The sequence below is a fragment of the Rutilus rutilus genome (genome assembly GCF_951802725.1).
Source record: "Rutilus rutilus genome assembly, chromosome: 14".
Classification (NCBI taxonomy): domain Eukaryota; kingdom Metazoa; phylum Chordata; class Actinopteri; order Cypriniformes; family Leuciscidae; genus Rutilus; species Rutilus rutilus.
The window spans coordinates 35,422,411-35,437,264 of NC_140219.1; the positions used below are offsets into that span (position 1 = coordinate 35,422,411).

General features: G+C 37.6%; 1 protein-coding gene across 1 annotated transcript; it reads left to right on the plus strand.

Moving 5' to 3' along the window:
- The first annotated feature begins 1,752 nt into the window (after positions 1 to 1,752).
- prelid1a (PRELI domain containing 1a) lies at positions 1,753 to 12,661 on the plus strand. Its single transcript, XM_084431186.1, has 6 exons — positions 1,753 to 2,086; positions 4,874 to 4,989; positions 7,842 to 8,067; positions 9,164 to 9,277; positions 10,981 to 11,059; positions 11,994 to 12,661. Exons 2-6 carry the CDS (start codon positions 4,898 to 4,900, stop codon positions 12,113 to 12,115), a joined length of 633 nt encoding a protein of 210 aa, XP_084287312.1. The 5' UTR covers positions 1,753 to 2,086; positions 4,874 to 4,897; the 3' UTR covers positions 12,116 to 12,661.
- Positions 12,662 to 14,854: the final 2,193 nt, after the last annotated feature.

The following is a 14,854-nucleotide window of genomic DNA, read 5'->3' on the forward strand; positions in this document are numbered from 1 at the left end:
TGCATCTATCCATCATAAAAGTGCATCTGTCCATCATAAAAGTGCATCTGTCCATCAAATAAGTGCATCTATCCATCATAAAAGTGCATCTGTCCATCATAAAAGTGCATCTATCCATCATAAAAGTGCATCTATCCATCATAAAAGTGCATCTATCCATCATAAAAGTGCATCTATCCATCATAAAAGTGCATCTATCCATGATAAAAGTGCATCTATCCATCATAAAAGTGCATCTATCCATCATAAAAGTGCATCTATCCATCATAAAAGTGCATCTATCCATGATAAAAGTGCATCTGTCCATCATATAAGTGCATCTATCCATCATAAAAGTGCATCTATCATCATAAAAGTGCATCTATTCATGATTAAAGTGCTCTACAGGCTCTGAGGGGTTAATAAAGGCCTTCTCAAGCGAAACCATGCGTTTGTGTAAGAAAAATATTTTTTAATATAACTCTGATTGTGTTCATCTGAAAGAAGAATGTCATATACAGCTAGGATGGCTTCAGGGTAATAGGGTAATTCTCATGTTTGGGTGAACTACCCCTGTAAGTCACACGTCACGTCTCCACACATCTCTGGTGTGTTCCTGATGTTCATGTGAAGGTGACTGTCCCTCTAGCAGAACAAAGCTTTTGTCTAGCCTGAGATAGCAAGCAACTGTGGTTTTATTAGTATTATCTCTCCAATTATTCATGGAATACAAATGGGATTTTTATAAATGTTCTATTACAGGGTTAATTCCTGATGGATAGAGTAATAATTTAAGATCCCCTCTTCCTTATTTGGTTTCTCCCTAATAAAAATCGTTTTAAAAGAAAAGATTACAAAAAAGTATGTTAATATGATCATAAATACACTTACACATTGTTTTATAACAATTGTTTTAACTTTTTTATTATTATTTTATTACTTTTTATATTGTTTATATTGTTATTTATGTGTTTTTCATGTTTGGATAAAATTATTCATATTGATTTCAGTCTGGAGTAGGCTACTTTGAGAAAATATATTCAAGTAATTGGATCATATTGAGCTCTTCTTATTGACTGAGTAATGATGAAATTGGTTATGCACGCATTTATTAAATATTGATCATTGTCAATTGTTTGGGTTACTATAATGAATTAAGAAGAAATGCTTAAAGGTTTACTAGCAATACAAGAAATCATGTGTTCATTTCTGTTCGCATTTGAAGATCCAGTCATGTGAATGACAACCAAGAAATGCTTTTGGTTCCACTGTTTGAAGACTGAATGAACAACACGCTTACACTTCTCCCAGTGCCTTGCGTTACTGTTCAAAGCTTCATGACATGAATTATAGCAATTAAAAATAATAATAATTATAATAATTAAAATTGAGTACTGTGCCATGCACTACAACCTTTGGAACATGAAAAAAAATTACATTATTTTTTTCCTCTAATAATGATGTACTGTACAGTGCATGGAAAACATATTGGTGCCATTTAATGGGAGAGATAAAGTTGCTTATAAGAGAACTTTCAGACAATTAATGTTATTAGGTTTTGCATATGGGTAGCCTATATTACACATTATCAAATACAATAGACTAAAAAACATCGCTCAGTATTATAGTATTTCCCATTCAGATCACGTGTGAATACAAAGACATTTTGTGTCCAAAAGTCCCAAAAGTCGAAGTTTCGTATCCATCTGATAAAGCAAAACATTAAAAAAATTCAAAACGTAATATTTTTCTTTGTAAAGTAAATCGACCGCTAGAGGGTTCGCACGTTTGATGTCCAATTCCTTGATATTTAAAGGTCCGAAACCCATTGTAGCATCTTAGCGCATACAGACTTTTCTTTTGTACACAAAACGACTCTTCTAGAACTTATGTATTTTGATTACAACCCACGTTAACATGATGTAATATTAATAACTGAAGGGTTGTGGTGGGCTCAGTGGTCTTCCGGAAGTGTCGTCACTGACTGAGTCTGACCATGACCTTCTCTCTTCTGGCACGTAGTCGTGTGTAGACGAGCCTCACGAATGATTGTGCAATGTAGGAGTAGAGAAATCACCTCGCACGACGACACACTCTGTTTACTCTGGTAAGTGCTCATTCATATTTATTTCATTGGTTGTAGTTGCAGATAGATCGTCATTCAGAAAGCGAGTGACAGTTACACATGCGTTAGCCGCGAGCTCAGCTAGCATCCGATTCACAGCTCATAATCAACTCTTGCTTTATTACTCTAATAATTTTGAGTACTAATACTCCTTATAATATAAAGGGTCTATTAATAGATTTTCATAGCCGTCCATGTGTCCATTAAAGTGTGTATTTCTATGGCTGTGTGGGTTTTTAGGCACATTGTCTGAACTCTGAACACTGTCTTCCTCAACAGCGTTAATCGGATTCATTGAGTTAAATCTAGTCAGTTCTGGGAAAATGTTCTCTAGATCTTCTTAAACCCCCCGAGCTGGTTTCTGCTCATCTTTTGTGTAGATTATCAGTGATCTGCTTGCTAAGATAGCATTCACCAGCTGTCAGTCATCTGACATGTGTAGGTGTGCAGCTTTCAGTCATATAGGCAAAAGTTTATTTATGTAGCACATTACACTATGACAATTCAAAGTGCTTTACATAGAAAGGAATAAAAATTTCACACTTTGGCAATTCAAAGTGCGTTTGCATAGAAAATAAGCACAAAATAAAAGCAGTTATAAAAGGAATGAATTAGTAGTAAAGTAGAATAAACTTCTCATCTGGCAAAACTCCGGTGTATCTTATTTTGCATCTTTCTATTTCCCCAATTATGTGGTTTATATTTCTCTCTTACCCAATTCTCAGAGCCATTTGAGTTCAGTTTAGAGTCAAAAGGAATAATACAGGGCAGTCAGTCGGACGTACAGTGGATACTCTGAGATTTCCCCATGATGGTCAGTCTTTTCTGTGGTTTTTCCCTCTGCGCGCCTATATAACTCTAGACGTCTCTAGAGATCAATTTTCACCTCAATTGAAAAAGGTGAGCACTCACAACTTTGATCATCCACACCCTCTGGGTTTCCCCCACTACAATACCATGGATTAACTAAGGCCCTGTTTACACGAGAACGCTCGCGGGTGAAAACGTAAAAATATTTGATCAGATGTGCCTTTCGTTTAGACGGCGACGGCGTTTTTGGGGCTTAAAAACGCAAAAAAGTGAAACCACCCTCCAGAGTGGAAATCTTAAAAACGCTCCACCGTCGCGTTCCCGTCTAAAGGGTAAAAACGCAAAAGTCTGCTAGACAGTGAAGGCACCGATCTGCTCACGGTGGCTCTCTCACATTGCCACCTAGCCGCCTGGAGCCTACATCAAATTCCACACACTTTTGCGTCACCAAATGCACGCAGATTTCCCCCCCATAACACTTGTCTAAATGCAGAATAAAAAGTGAAAACACAACGCCACTTTTGCGTTTTCTCTTCAGATCGTTTCCGTGTAAACATAGCCTGAACCCACCAGACTAGTATCCCCATACTAATCTGGACTAGTATCCCCCTAATCTGGATTAGTATCCCCATACTAATCTGGATTAGTATCCCCATACTAATCTGGACTAGTATCCCCGTACTAATCTGGACTAGTATCCCCGTACTAATCTGGACTAGTATCCCCGTACTAATCTGGACTAGTATCCCCGTACTAATCTGGACTAGTATCCCCGTACTAATCTGGACTAGTATCCCCCTAATCTGGACTACTATCCCCATACTAATCTGGACTAGTATCCCCGTACTAATCTGGACTAGTATCCCCGTACTAATCTGGACTAGTATCCCCCTAATCTGGACTACTATCCCCATACTAATCTGGACTAGTATCCCCGTACTAATCTGGACTAGTATCCCCGTACTAATCTGGACTAGTATCCCCGCACTAATCTGGACTAGGACTAGTATCCCCGTTCTAATCTGGACTAGTATCCCCACACTAATCTGAACTAGTTTCCCCACACTAATCTGGACTAGTATCCCCATACTAATCTGGACTAGTATCCCCATACTAATCTGGACTAGTATCCCCATACTAATCTGGACTAGTATCCCCATACTAATCTGGACTAGTATCCCTGTACAAATCTGGACTAGTATCCCCCTAATCTGGACTAGTATCCCCGTACTAATCTGGACTAGTATCCCCATACTAATCTGGACTAGTATCCCCCTAATCTGGACTAGTATCCCCATACCAGTCACCACAGTGTTCCTTTGACCATCATGAGTAAATCCCCCTCCGGTACCTTTTAACAATTTAGACAGTTATAAAAGAATTAAAATAGATAAACTGGCTAAACAGTGGTGTATCATTTTAACATCAATCATTTTGTACAGCTGAATTTATGTTTGTCTCTTATCCAATTTTTTAGTGCCATTTGAGTTTAGAATCAAAAGGAGGATGCAGAGATAAAACACAGTGTCATCAGTCGGACGCACAGTGGCACAGTGCTCATTCAGTGAATGCACAGCTGAACAGAAGTGTTTTGAGTCTGGATGTGACTGTGACTACTGTAGGAGCACATATGATCTCTTCTGGATGCTGGTTCGCCATGCTTAGAGTGAACCCTTGGTATTTCTAGCTGATGTGATCCTAATGATCTGAGTGATCTGTTGGGTTTATATTCAGTGAGCATATCTGCAATGTATTGAGGTCCTTGGCCATTGAGTGATTTATATACCAGTAATAATACTTTTTATATATTCATAATGTTATTTATTATTATGTATATCTGCCATTCCATAGATCAGGTTATGCACATGCACTCATATACCAGAGTTAAGAGTTCCCCATGCCTGTCTTAAAGATATCGTTTAGATCTCAATTATTAGCTGTTTTTGTCCTTTGTTTTAGTTTTTAACAGGTTGAGCGGGAACAATGGTGAAGTATTTCAGCTGTACAGGCTTTCTGAAGAGCTCATGGGACCAAGTGTTTCTGGCGTTCTGGCAGAGATACCCCAACCCTTACAGGTGCAGTTACAACACATATTCATCATGCTATTATATATTATTATACCCCAACCCTTACAGGTGCAGTTACAACACATATTCATCATGCTATTATATATTATTATACCCCAACCCTTACAGGTGCTGTTACAACACATATTCATCATGTTATTATATATTATTATACCCCAACCCTTACAGGTGCTGTTACAACACATATTCATCATGTTATTATATATTATTATACCCCAACCCTTACAGGTGCAGTTACAACACATATTCATCATGTTATTATATATTATTATACCCCAACCCTTACAGGTGCAGTTACAACACATATTCATCATGTTATTATATATTATTATACCCCAACCCTTACAGGTGCAGTTACAACACATATTCATCATGTTATTATATATTATTATACCCCAACCCTTACAGGTGCAGTTACAACACATATTCATCATGTTATTATATATTATATATTATTATACCCCAACCCTTACAGGTGCTGTTACAACACATATTCATCATGCTATTATATATTATTATACCCCAACCCTTACAGGTGCAGTTACAACACATATTCATCATGCTATTATATATTATTATACCCCAACCCTTACAGGTGCTGTTACAACACATATTCATCATGCTATTATATATTATTATACCCCAACCCTTACAGGTGCTGTTACAACACATGTTCATCATGTTATTATATATTATTATACCCCAACCCTTACAGGTGCAGTTACAACACATATTCATCATGCTATTATATATTATTATACCCCAACCCTTACAGGTGCTGTTACAACACATATTCATCATGTTATTATATATTATTATACCCCAACCCTTACAGGTGCTGTTACAACACATATTCATCATGTTATTATATATTATTATACCCCAACCCTTACAGGTGCAGTTACAACACATATTCATCATGTTATTATATATTATTATACCCCAACCCTTACAGGTGCAGTTACAACACATATTCATCATGTTATTATATATTATATATTATTATACCCCAACCCTTACAGGTGCTGTTACAACACATATTCATCATGCTATTATATATTATTATACCCCAACCCTTACAGGTGCAGTTACAACACATATTCATCATGCTATTATATATTATTATACCCCAACCCTTACAGGTGCTGTTACAACACATATTCATCATGCTATTATATATTATTATACCCCAACCCTTACAGGTGCAGTTACAACACACATTCATCATGTTATTATATATTATTATACCCCAACCCTTACAGGTGCTGTTACAACACACATTCATCATGTTATTATATATTATTATACCCCAACCCTTACAGGTGCAGTTACAACACACATTCATCATGTTATCATATATTATTATACCCCAACCCTTACAGGTTCAGTTACAACACATATTCATCATGTTATTATATATTATTATACCCCAACCCTTACAGGTGCAGTTACAACACATGTTCACCATGTTATTATATATTATTATACCCCAACCCTTACAGGTGCTGTTACAACACATGTTCATCATGTTATTATATATTATTATACCCCAACCCTTACAGGTTCTGTTACAACACATATTCATCATGCTATTATATATTATTATACCCAAACCCTTACAGGTGCAGTTACAACACATATTCATCATGCTATTATATATTATTATACCCCAACCCTTACAGGTGCTGTTACAACACATATTCATCATGCTATTATATATTATTATACCCCAACCCTTACAGGTGCTGTTACAACACATATTAATCATGCTATTATATATTATTATACCCCAACCCTTACAGGTTCAGTTACAACACATGTTCATCATGTTATTATATATTATTATACCCCAACCCTTACATGTGCAGTTACAACACATATTCATCATGCTATTATATATTATTATACCCCAACCCTTACAGGTGCAGTTACAACACATATTCATCATGTTATTATATATTATTATACCCCAACCCTTACAGGTGCTGTTACAACACATGTTCATCATGTTATTATATATTATTATACCCCAACCCTTACAGGTTCAGTTACAACACATGTTCATCATGTTATTATATATTATTATACCCCAACCCTTACAGGTGCTGTTACAACACATATTCATCATGTTATTATATATTATTATACCCCAACCCTTACAGGTTCAGTTACAACACATGTTCATCATGTTATTATATATTATTATACCCCAACCCTTACAGGTGCTGTTACAACACATATTCATCATGTTATTATATATTATTATACCCCAACCCTTACAGGTGCTGTTACAACACATATTCATCATGTTATTATATATTATTATACCCCAACCCTTACAGGTGCTGTTACAACACATATTCATCATGTTATTATATATTATTATACCCCAACCCTTACAGGTTCAGTTACAACACATGTTCATCATGTTATTATATATTATTATACCCCAACCCTTACAGGTGCAGTTACAACACATATTCATCATATATATATATATAAATGATAGATAGATAGATAGATAGATAGATAGATAGATAGATAGATAGATAGATAGATAGATAGATAGATAATATTATTGTTTTATAACCATTGTATATTTAATTTTTATTTCGTTTTTCTTTTTGTATTCCCCAGTAATCATGTTTTATTGGAAGACATCATATTTAAAATGTCCTGAGTATCCAGAGTTCCTTTAGATGTAACTTTTTAAGTATTTTTATTTTGATGAATTTATTAATTTTTAACATAAAGATAGCTTTTGTGTGTTGGATATCTCAAGAATCAGCGTTTTTAACTTTGTATATTTAACTTAATTTAATTTTTTTTGTATTCCCCAGTAATCATGTTTTAACGGAAGACATCATATTTCGGGAAGTCACTCCAGACAACTGCCTGATGTCCAGACGTCTCTTGACCAAAACCAGCCGGGCTCCTCGCTGGGCGGAGAGGTTTCTGCCCGCACACATGGCCCAGAAGGCCTACATCATCGAGGACTCAGTGGTGGACCCTCAGGGCCGGACCATGACCACCCTCACCTGGAACATCAGCCACGCTCGAGTGATGGTGCGCCGTCTCTCTCACACACACACACACACACACACACACACAGCTGCTTCACAACACGTCTGATAACACACCCCCAAATCACAAGCGTTCAGATTTTACACAAACACAATGAAGACTATTTTTTTAGAGCCATTAATATGTTAATATGTACTTTCATGACAATAAGCACTTAATTTCCCCTTTTTATTTCTGAAATGGAACAAAAACGGACTAATTATAGCTGATAATTTAAATTAAATAAACATTGTGTCTAGATTTTCGTTACTGCATTACAGTAGAATAATAAGAGTTTATTAAATAAAATATTTGAATCGATGAAAAAAATAAGAATTGGGGTGGAAATATTTGAAATATGACATGTTGACCAACAACATGAGGTGACAGTGGCCAAGAGCTGCTTTAAAGAGGACCTGTGATGCTCTTTCACACAGTCTTGATGTTTCAGGCTCTACTAGAACAGGTTTTCCTGCTTGAAGGTTGATTATTTCCCTCATATTCTCCATTGTTGCGGCTCCTCTCTTCCCAGTCTGTCAGTAACGCTCAGTTTAGTTCCTGTCTCTATGAAGCCCTTCCTTCTGAAAAGCACACTGTGCTCTGATTGGTCGACTGGAGCAGTGTGTTGTGATTGGTCGAGCGCTTCGAGTGCGTTTGGGAAATGTCCCGCCCCTTTCCATAACCACCAGTTTAACACACTACTAACTAACTCAACCAGGCCCCGCCCCTTTATTCTGCGTATGAATTATTATAATGAGGAATATTGTGACGTGTTCGTTCCCGGGAGAAACTCAAGACTACAATGGAGGCGTTTCAGGAGTTCAGAAACACTGACACTGATATAGAGAAGAACTCAAACAGCAACATCACACACTACACACAGATGAACATGGACAGAAGCAGAATATGTCCTCTTTAAAGACTCTTCTCTGAAGGGTTTCATCCTCCGATATATATAAAAAAAGACTAATAATTGCTAGTGCATGAGTTAATATAGTGATTTTAAACATGTTTAGTTTGATTCCTGCTTAGTTTAATTATTAACTGTCCTGACTAGACATGAGCTACAGGAGGTTAACTGTGTGTTTTGTGTGTGTAGAGCGTGGAGGAGCGCTGTGTGTATAAAGTGAACCCTGAGAACAGCAGCTGGACGGAGATCGAGAGAGAGGCCTGGATTTCCTCCAAGCTGTACGGCCTCTCTAAAGCTGTGCAGGTCAGCGAGTGTGTGTGCAGGGTGGCCGCGGGTCCTTAAAAAGTCTTAAAATGTCTTAAATAAAGTTTTCCTAATAAAAGGCCTTAAAAAGTATTAAAATGTCTTAAATTCAGATTCGATAGGTCTTAAATATTTCTGGTCACGTTACCGCTAAAATTTCTCCAGTCTGACGCACCTAATGTCCGTCAAATAACCAGTGAAGCATCGAATCGCGAGAATGATTCAGATTTTATTACATAAACAGATATTGATAATGATAATGTAGGCTTTTTCTGATAACGCCGTTTCGTTGTTTCAAATGTAGGCGCGTTGTGCGTGGAAAGCGCGCTCATAATCTAAGAGACGCCGGCGTGACCACAACAGTGCCCAACATCAAATGGCAAACGTAATGCAAGCGGAACGAAACTGCTCGTTATTGTGTGGTTGAAGGACCGTTTATCAGTTTGGACCAGTGCAGCGCGAGCCGATCGTGATCATGCGACACTGTTACTACACAGCGCTAATAAGAGATACAGTAAAGAAAGCATTTGAATTCGCCACAGAACTGACAGAAGTAATAACATCGCTGCGAGATCTAGTGAGAAGCATTCATATTTCTCCGTTATTAACGGATCAAACAGCGCTGACGTGGAAACCAGGAAGAAACATTGTGCCATGAATGAACTATCAGTGTCCACAGATCAGCAACATTCACCATGGATTTACTGTAGTAACACTAACTGCAACCATGGACATTTGGCAGGAATAGTAGGCTATAATGCCTTCAAGTAACACGTCGGTTTTATTTTGACATTATGAATATAATTGCTGCCCTCAAATGTTAATCTGAACTAAAATAAACCTTTGTTTATAACTATTACAATATGACATTTCATTTTTTCCAAGGAGCTGTTTTGTTTTATATGCTCCTAAGAATAGTAAACTATAGCTCTAGAATTGCTCAAAGTAAAAAAAAAAAAAAAAAAAAAACATACTTTATGATGTTAGTTTTAATATAAAAAAGAATAAAACATTTAAATCAAGGACATTTCTCTGGCATTTATTTCTTTATGCTGTATCAAAAACGTACCGAACCGAACCATGACACAAGTGTATCGTATCGAACTGAACCGTGAATTTTGTGAACTGTTACACCCCTAATATATACTTATGTAATATAATTTGTATTTCCATCACAGGTTTGGTCTTAAATTTCATTCAAAGTGGCATTAAAAAGGTCTTAAAAAGTCTTAAATTTAACTTGTTCATATCTGTAGACACCCTGGTGTGATGATCTCGAAGAAAGATTTGATTGATTTTTTTTTTTTACATTTATTATTATCAGCGAAATCATGATTTAAAAAGAACAGCATTTATTTGAAATAGAAATAATTTAGTAACATTATAAATGTCTCGACAGTCACTTTTTTTTTTTTATCCATTTATTTTCATTTTCTTAAAGACAACACACACGCACAATGCCACCAAAACAGTAATTATACATGAAAATAACTTTTCTAAGCAGTGCCATTGTACAGGTACTTCCAGCTTTTAGAGAGATTCATCACAGCAGTGTGTGTGATCCGTTTACATGCATTTGAGGAACTGTCTGCAGTCCGGATGGATGGATGTTCATGTGTGGTGTTTAGTTTGCAGATTGCCTCACTGTATGCTTGCCAGGAGAAGTCTATTCAAAGTGCTTTCCATCTTTATCCCATTTTCAGGAATTCGGACTTGCCCGGTTTAAGAGCAACGTTACCAAGACCATGAAAGGCTTTGAGTTCATCCTGGCCAAGATGCAAGGTAAGATGCCAGCTGGAGTTCCAGCAGTGCAGGAGCTGTTTAAAGGAGGAGTTCACTTCAGAATTAACATTTCCTGATAATTTACTCATCCAAGAAGATGTTCATGTCTGTCTTTCTTCAGTTGAAAAGGTTTTTGAGGAAAACATTCCAGGATGTTTCTCCATATAGTGTCTTCAATGGGGTCCAACGGGTCGAAGGTCCAGATGTGAGTTTCAGTGCAGCTTCAAAGTCTCGACACGATCCAGCCGAGGAATAAGAGTCTGATCTAGACAAACCAGCGGACATTTTATATCAGAAATAAACATTTATATACTTTTATCCACAAATGCTGGTCTAGCACTAGCTGTGATGCGCCACACATTACGTAATCAGGTTGAAAGGTCAAGCGTGACGTAGGTGTAAGAACAGACTTAAACTCAATCTCATTTTCTCCTCCAGCTTCAAAATCGTCCGACATCGTTGTTTTACCTTTTATTAATTTATTTATTTTGTAAATGGCGTTTGACTCAGTCTCTGCACGTTGGCTTTGTAAACACTGGGTCTGTTCTTACACCTACGTCACGCTTGACCTTTCAACCTGATTACGTAATGTGTGTCGCTTCACAGCTAGTGTAAGACCAGCATTTGTGGATAAAAGTATATAAATGTTTATTTCTGTTATAAAATGTCCGCTGGTTTGTCTAGATAAGACTCTTATTCCTCGGCTGGATCGTGTCGAGACTTTGAAGCTGCACTGAAACTCACATCTGGACCTTCGACCCGTTGGACCCCATTGAAGACACTATATGGAGAAACATCCTGGAATGTTTTCCTCAAAAACCTTTTCAACTGAAGAAAGACAGACATGAACATCTTCTTGGATGAGTAAATGATCAGGAAATGTTAACTGTGAAGTGAACTACGGCTTTAACTGTTGTATGTGGTTCTCCTGCAGGTGAAACTCCCTCACGGACGCTAGCAGAGACCGCGACGGTGAAGGCTCGCGAAACTGCGCTCGCGGCTAAAGTGAAGGCTAAGGATTTAGCCTCTCAAGCGCAGAAGAAGCAGTATGTATGATGAAGAAACACACGGCTCTTCCGGCGCTAACGTCTCGTGTCATTCCCACACATTTGGACATGAGAGGCATTTACCTCTGGATCTCAGTATGGATTTAGTGAAACCAATGTGCTCTTCGACTGAAATTCTCCAGTGAACTCGGTTTAATGCGGCAACTTCCTCCTCCTGCTTCATCAAGTCAGATTTTACATGAGACTTTGCATTGTTTTGATTGCTAAATTAATTTTTTTCTGATTTTGCTGTATTTCCATCATTGTCTCCTTGAATCTTCATATTCACTCAATGTGATTCGCTGCTTCAAATTGAAGTTCTATCATTGACGGTCCACGGTTCCAGCAGTCATTGCCGGCGCGATTACAAGTGAATTATTGTGAAAATAATTCATAATTAGGGCTTGTGAAAGTTGTCTCAGAATACCAGATGTCGAGTGTTTGAAACAAGAAATGCATTAATGCAAAGGTGAGATAGCTTATATAATGTTTTATAGCTCTTAACAATTGTTTGTTCTCAACCGTTATCACCAATAAATCTTTTCTATACATCTGACATATTGTTATTTTATTTGTGATTTCCTTTGCACTGTGATCACTATTGTTATAAATGAATACCAGTGTTTGTAACACTAAAGCATGAAAGGGAAGTTGCGTTGGTCTTTTCTCCTCTGTGTCGTATATCTGAGTGAGACGCTTCTGGATCAAGATCAAATGTGGGCGGGGCTTGATTGTGTCTGTGGGGAATTGATTGGATGGTTGTGGTTTGCTATTGGCTGATCTCATGTGAGTGACAGGTTAAAGCTCCGCCCTCGTCATCAGAGAAGAGAAGAGATGCTGCAAGAGGAACTTATTCTGATTCGAGATTACCAGGAACACGAGTTTAAAGCAAGGTATGTTCCCACGATGCAGTCGAAACCCTTGGCTGATCCCTGTTCACATGGATCCGCGAAAACGACAAAAAGTTGTTGGCGATGTCACTCGTCAAGAAACACGACATGCCTCGTGTAGCCCCGCCCCTTTTCAGCGCGGCATTCCCGTGGCATGATGGTAAAATCTAACAGATTTATAAATGAACCGCTCGTTTTAAAATCTTCCTGGTCTGCTGACATTTGCTTCAAACATTACAATGCTCAGGATAACTTTCGTTAACTTTATGAGTAAATCCATTTCATCAATTACTCTTCGACAGCGATGTCGCAAAAGCGAAGTCCAGAGACAATATCCTAAAGAATATCACGCTTGTTTGTCTTTACACTGAACACGCACGACATTACTGTTTTCACAAATTCGCTGTTTTATTGTTCATGGTCCTGGAGAGGATAACAGGAACGTTTTCAAAAACTTGCACTTTGAAACTCTGATTTCAAAAGCTTTGTTTTCAGGCCGCCAAAACGCTGTTGTCGTGTAAATGTACTGCCAAATCGCACAAGTTTTCAGTTGAAAATGGTGTCGCGTAAACTAAAACAAAAATGATGTGCACAGATAAATAATTTCACTATGGCAACACTTTATTTAACAGTGTCCTTGTTACATGTACTTACCATAGTAATAACAGTAAATCATGCATAATTACATGTTACTAAACCTCAACCAAATCCTAAGGCCATGTGTCCACCAAAGCGTTTTTTGCTCATTTGCATATTCATAGAACGACGAATACTAAATGAGGCAAGGGTGTTTGAACATAAAAGGCTAAAAAATAATTGAAATTGTCAGTGCATGTCGGTGTGAAGCTCCGCCCTCTGTGCCGGGAGCAGCAGCTCATTTGCATTTAAAGGAACAGACACAAAACGGTGCGTTTTTGTTCACCCTCAAAAATTTACAATTTTAACATGCTGTATAAAAATATCTGTGGGGTATTTTGAGCTAAAACTTCACATACACACTCTGGGGACATCAGATATTTATTTTACATCTTGTGAAAAGGGCATTATAGGAGCCCTTTGAGCAGGGTTCGAATTATGATTTCATCTTTGTGGGGGTCTCTTTAAAAAAAAAGAAGAAAAAAAGTAGCCTATGAGCAGGCGCGGTGTAGCTTACTAATGTAAATAAATACAAATGTTTAATAAAAAAGCGTTGCTAACACAATTCAGTTTAAATAGTACATTTGGTTTAATTTGTCGTTTAATGAGGTCTAATATATGTTGTTAGTGGTGAGAATTTTCATGTGAATAGATAAGTAGATCCGACAAGTCTAAGCGTGTGGTTAAGTGGTCCAGTGGCAGAACTTTTGGCAAGCGTGTCAGAGGTTCTGGGTTCTAATCCGCACTCGTATAGCTTTTTTTTTTTTTTTTTTCTTCATCAAAACTGATTATGTTCATCATGGTTGTATATCAGGCAAGGACACGTTTGTGTGTATTTTGTTTTATCATTTCACCGGAATGAATAGAGAGTCTCCACAACGGATTGAATCGCGCGTCCGAGTGAAGACTGTGCGCGAGCCACAAGAGAACACAGTATCCGCGCCACTGATCGCAGCGGCAACGAGCACTTTGATCACTTGATTTAACAACACATTTCAGCGCTAGATCGCCTCTTATTTAACAAACGAACTAAATGAATGCTCTGCTAGTTAACTGGAGATGTTTTATTTATTTGTATTGGTATATTAGTGCCACGAGATGTTTCCAAAGTGGTGGGGACAATATCGACCTTAGCAAAAAGTGGTGGGGACATGTCCCACCCGCAAATTACGCCTATGTTAAAATAACACTTGCCTGATGGGTTATGCTACTGCTAGATCGGA